Here is a 9,430-nt window from a genome sequence, read left to right as displayed (position 1 = left end):
TATAAACCAGTCCCTTAGAGAAACTGGTGTACTGTATGATACACTAGGGTTAGAGGTATACGCCAGTCCCTTAGAGAAACTGGTGTACTGTATGATACACTAGGGTTAGAGGTATAAACCAGTCCCTTAGAGAAACTGGTGTACTGTATGATACACTAGGGTTAGAGGTATACGCCAGTCCCTTAGAGAAACTGGTGTACTGTATGATACACTAGGGTTAGAGGTATACGCCAGTCCCTTAGAGAAACTGGTGTACTGTATGATACACTAGGGTTAGAGGTATAAACCAGTCCCTTAGAGAAACTGGTGTACTGTATGATACACTAGGGTTAGAGGTATAAACCAGTCCCTTAGAGAAACTGGTGTACTGTATGATACACTAGGGTTAGAGGTATACGCCAGTCCCTTAGAGAAACTGGTGTACTGTATGATACACTAGGGTTAGAGGTATACGCCAGTCCCTTAGAGAAACTGGTGTACTGTATGATACACTAGGGTTAGAGGTATAAACCAGCTCCTTAGAGAAACTGGTGTACTGTATGATACACTAGGGTTAGAGGTATAAACCAGTCCCTTAGAGAAACTGGTGTACTGTATGATACACTAGGGTTAGAGGTATAAACCAGCTCCTTAGAGAAACTGGTGTACTGTATGATACACTAGGGTTAGAGGTATACGCCAGTCCCTTAGAGAAGCTGGTGTACTGTATGATACACTAGGGTTAGAGGTATAAACCAGCTCCTTAGAGAAACTGGTGTACTGTATGATACACTAGGGTTAGAGGTATAAACCAGCTCCTTAGAGAAACTGGTGTACTGTATGATACACTAGGGTTAGAGGTATAAACCAGTCCCTTAGAGAAACTGGTGTACTGTATGATACACTAGGGTTAGAGGTATAAACCAGCTCCTTAGAGAAACTGGTGTACTGTATGATACACTAGGGTTAGAGGTATAAACCAGCTCCTTAGAGAAACTGGTGTACTGTATGATACACTAGGGTTAGAGGTATAAACCAGTCCCTTAGAGAAACTGGTGTACTGTATGATACACTAGTATGTCCCTCACTTCATCCTCACCATAGTCAGGGTCTCTGTCTTCTTGCATAAACAAGCCATGGGCCTCATGCTGTTAAGTTATATGGATGGATACCTTCTAGAGTACAATGTGGTTTTAAACAACATCTCCATGACAACAGAACAGGAGGGATCCTGGTAATACAACATCTCCATGACAACAGAACAGGAGAGTTCGTGGTAATACAACATCTCCATGACAACAGAACAGGAGAGTTCGTGGTAATACAACATCTCCATGACAACAGAACAGGAGAGTTCGTGGTAATACAACATCTCCATGACAACAGAACAGGAGAGTTCGTGGTAATACAACATCTCCATGACAACAGAACAGGAGGGATCATGGTAACACAACATCTCCATGACAACAGAACAGGAGGGATCGTGGTAATACAACATCTCCATGACAACAGAACAGGAGGGATCATGGTAACACAACATCTCCATGACAACAGAACAGGAGGGATCATGGTAACACAACATCTCCATGACAACAGAACAGGAGGGATCATGGTAACACAACATCTCCATGACAACAGAACAGGAGGGATCATGGTAACACAACATCTCCATGACAATAGAACAGGAGGGATCATGGTAACACAACATCTCCATGACAACAGAACAGGAGGGATCATGGTAACACAACATCTCCATGACAACAGAACAGGAGGGATCGTGGTAATACAACATCTCCATGACAACAGAACAGGAGGGATCATGGTAACACAACATCTCCATGACAACAGAACAGGAGGGATCATGGTAACACAACATCTCCATGACAACAGAACAGGAGGGATCATGGTAACACAACATCTCCATGACAACAGAACAGGAGGGATCATGGTAACACAACATCTCCATGACAACAGAACAGGAGGGATCATGGTAATACACCATCTCCATGACAACAGAACAGGAGGGATCATGGTAATTGTAATATCTCTAGTGAGACATGTCTGAGACTGAGAATCAGAGTGAGAAAGGAGAAATGTTACAGAATCAAGTCACAGTATTTTAAGACCAGATCTCAATCTAAAATCCAATAACAAGACCCTGTGAAGGGGTCCTACTGTACATTTAAAGTGTTGTCTGATCTGAATAATCAACAGGATTTATTAAAACCTAATTTAATTTCATTATTAATGCATAATAATAGTAGCCTGGTCTCAGATCTGTTTGTTCGGTCTCGCTGACTCCTATGGTCATTGGTGTAGTAGTAATGGACTCTGGGAAATGTAGTTCCTCCCTGGTTGTGTATCTGGATGTAGACGAAGGGTTAATAATGGCCATAGAAATAGAATTACTAGATCGTCAACAGCCCCTCAGACCACAGCAGTGTGACTGGTACAATGATGGGGGACACTCAATATGGCCGTCATTGGTATGATGATGCATAACTTTCATGGTAATTGTAGTTGTACGGTGGTAGAGGTGGTAGACACATGGTTCACTGTGGCAGAGCTTTCAGGATGACATTGACCTCTTCTGCCACGGCGGTCAGGGCAAACTCAAACTGGTCCTGAGAGGGAGACAGAAAGGGAGGGAGACTGTCAGAGATACACACACACGCGCACGCACGCACGCACGCACGCACGCACACCACACACACACGCACGCGCACACACGCACGCACGCACACCACACACACACTCACACGCACGCACGCACGCACACCACACACACACGCACGCGCACGCACGCACGCACGCACGCACGCACGCACACCACACACACACGCACGCGCACACACGCACGCACGCACACCACACACACACTCACACGCACGCACGCACGCACACCACACACACACGCACGCGCACGCACGCACGCACGCACGCACACCACACACACACACACTCACGCGCACGCACGCGCACACACACACACTCACACGCACGCGCACGCACGCACGCACGCACACACACACACACACGCACGCACGCACACACACGCACACACACTCGCACGCACACACCACACGCACACACACCACACACACACACACACACACACACACACACACACACACACGCACGCACACACACACACACACACACACACACGCGCACCACACACACACACTCACACGCGCGCACGCACGCACGCACACCACACACACACACACTCACACACACACACACACACACACACACACTCACACACCACACACACACACCACACACACACACACACACTCACACACCACACACACACACCACACACACACACACTCACGCGCGCGCACGCACGCACACCACACACACACACGCACGCGCACACACACACACACACACACACACACGCACGCGCACGCACGCACACACACACACACACACACACTCACACGCACGCACGCACGCACACACACCACACGCACACACACCACACACACACCACACACACACACACACACACACACACACACACACACACACACAGATAGACAGATCATGCTGGTGCCATGAGACATGTAGTTGAGAAGGCCATACCTTGGTGCGGACTAAGTTCGGTCTCTGATCCCGAATGTGTTCCAATGTTGCAGCAATGTCAATCTCCTTCACGCCTAGAAACACACAGTACGCATGACGACATGGGGGGGGGGGGGGGGGGGGGGGGTTAATCTCATTTCACTAACAAGGAGTTACTGACTCGCAATACTGTATAGATGTCTATCTAGTGATATAAAACTACAAGGCCAAACAAATCAAAGATGTCTGACAAGATCAAGATGTCTGACTCACCCTTAGCCATGCGATTGAGGACCATGTCAATAAGGATGTAGGTTCCAGTTCTGCCAGTGCCGTCACTGTACGAGACAGGAAATTACCTCATCAAATCACACAGCAAGTCATAAAGACTGTAGAAATGGAATCGATAGGACGGGTGTCCCTATTCAATGATGGCGTAATGGGTGGGATTGGCAGCCATTGCGAGTGGACCCATGAGGTTTTCCAGTTAAATTGTCAGGGTTAGAGGTTCCAAGACCTTTTAAAAACATTTTTTTTTTTTTTTTTTATCACCAACATTTGATTTCATCTAATTGTAACATTCTGTCATAAAGCGCACATTTTAAACTTTTCCAATATCAAAGAGGTTAAAGAAAAAAAAATATATATATATTTTAAGTGCCTATTAAGTGTAAAATAAAGTAAGAGTTGACTGTAATTTCATATTAAATCAGCCAAAAACCAAAAATCCCCCCGTGACAGAGGGGATTGGAAGCTTGTGTCTAATTGGGAATGGCAATTGAATCAAATCAAATGTATTTATATAGCCCTTCTTACATCAGCTGATATCTCAAAGTGCTGTACAGAAACCCAGCCTAAAACCCCAAACAGCAAGCAATGCAGGTGTAGAAGCACGGTGGCTAGGAAAAACTCCCTAGAGTTTGGCCTTTCTAGGGAGTTTTTCCTAGCCACCCCTCATAGCCTGGTTCCTCTCTAGGTTTCTTCCTAGGTTTTGGCCTTTCTAGGGAGTTTTTCCTAGCCACCCCTCATAGCCTGGTTCCTCTCTAGGTTTCTTCCTAGGTTCTGGCCTTTCTAGGGAGTTTTTCCTAGCCACCGTGCTTCTACACCTGCATTGTTTGCTGTTTGGGGGTTTTAGGCTGGGTTTCTGTACAGCACTTTGAGATATCAGCTGATGTAAGAAGGGCTATATAAATAAATTTGATCTTAAAATGTTGGACAGACATAAATTAATCAGCAAATCACATGAAATAAATCCTAATAATCTTCATAAATTACTTTGTCAAAGCAACAAAATAACTAGGGCTTTACAATGATGACAACTTTTGAGAAATGATGGGCTTTAAGTGGGTTAAAATCTTCTTAGAAGTCACAGAGGGTGCACGGAGGGACTTGTCAAAATGATGATTTTTTTTTGGCACTTTAGCAAGTCTTTATTCATATTTAAAATCAGATGTATTGAATTGTCCTTGTGGTCTATATTAAAGGGCCCTTCATTTAATATAACATGTTTTTTTATTTTTTTATTCAATATTGTTGCACAATTTCTACTTAAAACGGGGCGCGTCTGTTCTACCTGTTTGTGCTGTACGGCCAACTTCTACGGCCCTTTGACGATGAAAACACTGAGCTAGGTTTACCTGCAGTGGACGATGATGGGGCAGGATCGACCTCTGTAGCACTTATTCACCTTCCTGTTGGAGGGAGACAAGAGGAGAGGAAGGGAGGAAGGGAGAGAGAGAGTGAGGGATGGGGTGGGAGAGAGGGAGGGGTGGGTGGGTGGGAGAGAGGGAGAGGCATGGAGGGAGGGAGGGGTGGGTGGGTGGGTGGGTGGGTGAGAGGGAGGGAGGGAGGGAGAGTGAGGCATGGAGGGAGGAGGGATGGACAGTATATCATAAAATATAATTTTAGCTGACAAGTTTAAATTGGTTACTGCATACAAGTACTGTGTTACATTTCTACTGTACTGATCTTTTAAACCATGCACAGAAAAACATCATTCCTAACTCTGCCTGCCTAAATGATAACAATTAAAGTTAGTTAAAACACATTAGTCTTTGAGGTTGAGGTTAGAGAAACTCAACCCTTCAGTGGAACGGACAGAAAGTGAGGGAGGAGTAGAGGAGGGAAGGAAGAAAAGAAGGAAGGAAGGATGGATGGAAGGAAGGAAGGAAGGAAGGGAAGGAAGAAAAGAAGGAAGGAAGGATGGATGGAAGGAAGGAAGGAAGGAAGGAAGGAAGGAAGGAAGGAAGGAAGGAAGGAAGGAAGGAAGGAAGAAAGGGGGAGGAGACTGATGGACTATCCGGCCAGTGTCGACTCCTGCTGCATTCACACCTGCCAATAATCATTTTTGTGACTATGCAACTGGAACCAGACTACTAGCTGCAAATCACAAAAATGACACTGGGAGATGTGGGAACCCCAAGGGCCTATAGCTGACCACCGTCACTGAGAGAGAGAGAGAGAGAGAGAGAGAGAGAGAGAGAGAGAGAGGGAGGGAGGGAGAGAGAGAGAGAGAGAGAGAGAGAGAGGGAGGGAGGGAGAGAGAGAGAGAGAGGGAGGGAGGGATATAGAGGGATGGTCTTGGAACGAAAGATGGCTAGAGGAAGAGAGGGACAACTAAAAATGAATGCAAATATACTGTACACGGGTTTCATTAATCATGTCAGGGTCAAGGGTCAAGGAGGCTAAGCCATACAGGACCCTATATGGTGCATCACACGTCACACTGTTTGCTTAGCGAGTACCGCTTCCTCCTGGATTCGGCTCATACCCGAAGCTCTAACCCAGAACCCTCTGCATCGCAAACAGACATGACCACCCTCCCGAAGCTTCTTAACACCTGAGGCTGAGGAGTGAGTTTCACAGACCCCCCATCTGCTACTAGGTTACAGCTACAGTATCATACATAGCAGAACCAGGAAGACAGGGCCACATAGACCGGATAGGTGCAGTGAAATATATTGTTTTACAGTGAGTGAAATATATTGTCACATAGACCGGATAGGTGCAGTGAAATATATTGTTTTACAGTGTCAGGCATAGTAGTACGGCGCACCTGGAACAAATTAAGGTTTAAGTGTCTTGCTCAAGGACACATTGACAGAATTTTTCACCTTGACGGCTCGGGATATTCAAACCAGCAACCTTTCGGTTACTGGTCCAAAGCTCTAACTTGCTAGGTTATTTGCCGTACCGTACCTGCGGAAGTCCAGCAGAGGGCGTGTGGAGGTAGGGATTCCGTTGGCGGGCCAGCTGAGCAGGTGGAACTGTGTCAAGGTACGAGTCTCCTGGGTCTGAACGTTCTTCAGGTAGAAACTACGAACCAGGAAGTCTTTACACCAGATGTGTTCAGAGACCAAGTTCACCTGGTAGGGAACATCCATAGAGATGTATAATATAAATTCACCTGATAGGGAACACCCATAGAGATGTATAATATAAATTCACCTGGTAGGGAACACCCATAGAGATGTATAATATAAATTCACCTGGTAGGGAACATCCATAGAGATGTATAATATAACTTCACACCTGGTAGGGAACACCCATAGAGATGTATAATATAAATTCACACCTGGTAGGGAACACCCATAGAGATGTATAACATAAATTCACACCTGGTAGGGAACACCCATAGAGATGTATAATATAAATTCACACCTGGTAGGGAACACCCATAGAGATGTATAATATAAATTCACCTGGTAGGGAACACCCATAGAGATGTATAATATAAATTCACCTGGTAGGGAACACCCATAGAGATGTATAATATAAATTCACCTGGTAGGGAACACCCATAGAGATGTATAATATAAATTCACCTGGTAGGGAACACCCATAGAGATGTATAATATAAATTCACCTGGTAGGGAACACCCATAGAGATGTATAATATAAATGCACCTGGTAGGGAACACCCATAGAGATGTATAATATAAATGCACCTGGTAGGGAACATCCATAGAGATGTATAATATAAATTCACCTGGTAGGGAACACCCATAGAGATGTATAATATAACTTCACACCTGGTAGGGAACACCATAGAGATGTATAATATAAATTCACCTGGTAGGGAACACCCATAGAGATGTATAATATAAATTCACCTGGTAGGGAACACCCATAGAGATGTATAATATAAATTCACCTGGTAGGGAACATCCATAGAGATGTATAATATAAATTCACCTGGTAGGGAACACCCATAGAGATGTATAATATAAATTCACCTGGTAGGGAACATCCATAGAGATGTATAATATAAATTCACCTGGTAGGGAACACCCATAGAGATGTATAATATAAATTCACCTGGTAGGGAACATCCATAGAGATGTATAATATAACTTCACACCTGGTAGGGAACATCCATAGAGATGTATAATATAAATTCACCTGGTAGGGAACATCCATAGAGATGTATAATATAAATTCACCTGGTAGGGAACACCCATAGAGATGTATAATATAACTTCACACCTGGTAGGGAACACCCATAGAAATGTATAATATAACTTCACACCTGGTAGGGAACATCCATAGAGATGTATAATATAAATTAACCTGGTAGGGAACATCCATAGAGATGTATAATATAAATTCACCTGGTAGGGAACACCCATAGAGATGTATAATATAAATTCACCTGGTAGGGAACACCCATAGAGATGTATAATATAACTTCACACCTGGTAGGGAACATCCATAGAGATGTATAATATAAATTCACCTGGTAGGGAACACCCATAGAGATGTATAATATAAATTCACCTGGTAGGGAACATCCATAGAGATGTATAATATAACTTCACACCTGGTAGGGAACACCCATAGAGATGTATAATATAAATTCACCTGGTAAGGAACACCCATAGAGATGTATAATATAAATTCACCTGGTAGGGAACATCCATAGAGATGTATAATAGAAATTCACCTGGTAGGGAACACCCATAGAGATGTATAATATAAATTCACCTGGTAGGGAACATCCATAGAGATGTATAATATAAATTCACCTGGTAGGGAACATCCATAGAGATGTATAATATAAATTCACCTGGTAGGGAACATCCATAGAGATGTATAATATAAATTCACCTGGTAGGGAACATCCATAGAGATGTATAATATAAATTCACCTGATAGGGAACATCCATAGAGATGTATAATATAAATTCACCTGGTAAGGAACACCATAGAGATGTATAATATAAATTCACCTGGTAAGGAACACCCATAGAGATGTATAATATAAATTCACCTCGTAGGGAACTTTTGCTCTGACCTAGGGACTGTAAAAAGACCCCTGGTGGTATGTCTGGTGGGGTAAGTGTGTGTGTCAGAGCTGTGTGTAAGTTGACTATGCAAACCATTTGGAATTTCCAACATTAATTTTTCTCATGAAAAGAAGAAGTGATTCAGTCAATCTCTCCTCAAATCTTATCCAAGAGAGACTGGCATGCATAGTATTTATACCAGCCCTCTGATTACAATGAAGAGCAAGACGTGTCGCTCTGTTCTGGGCCAGAAGCAGCTTAATTAACTAGGCCTTTCTTTGCAGCACTTGACTACATGACTGGACAATAATCAAGATTAGACAAAACTAGAACCTGCAGGACTTACTTTTTGGAGTGTGGTGTCAGAGAAGCAGAGCATCTCTTTATTACGGCCAGACCTCTCCCCGTCTTTGCAACCATTGAATCTATATGTTTTGGCCATGACAGTTTACAATCTAAGGTAACACCAAGTAATTTAGTCTCCTCAACTTGTTCAACAGCCTCACCATTCATTACCAGATTCAGGTCTAGAACTTAGGGAATGATTTGTACCAAATAAAATGCTCTTAGTTTTAGAGATGTTCAGGACCAGT

At 43.8% G+C, this 9,430-nt stretch overlaps 1 protein-coding gene across 1 annotated transcript in view; it reads right to left on the bottom strand.

The window, feature by feature from the left end:
• LOC106586923 (receptor-type tyrosine-protein phosphatase-like N) overlaps positions 1-9,430 on the bottom strand; it is a 135,081-nt gene continuing 125,651 nt past the window's right edge. The window contains exons 19-23 of the mRNA XM_082969209.1: positions 6,751-6,917; positions 5,190-5,243; positions 3,826-3,890; positions 3,574-3,647; positions 1-2,603 (exon numbers count right to left, since the gene is read on the bottom strand). Of these exons, the coding sequence (XP_082825335.1) occupies positions 2,532-2,603; positions 3,574-3,647; positions 3,826-3,890; positions 5,190-5,243; positions 6,751-6,917 (432 nt within the window). The 3' untranslated portion in view covers positions 1-2,531. The remainder of the gene's footprint in view (positions 2,604-3,573; positions 3,648-3,825; positions 3,891-5,189; positions 5,244-6,750; positions 6,918-9,430) is intronic.

The sequence above is a fragment of the Salmo salar genome, chromosome 25 (assembly GCF_965601325.2).
Source record: "Salmo salar chromosome 25, fSalSal1, whole genome shotgun sequence".
In the NCBI taxonomy this organism is placed as follows: domain Eukaryota; kingdom Metazoa; phylum Chordata; class Actinopteri; order Salmoniformes; family Salmonidae; genus Salmo; species Salmo salar.
Note: the sequence above shows the minus strand (reverse complement) of the source record. Positions and strands in the feature narration are given on the sequence as shown.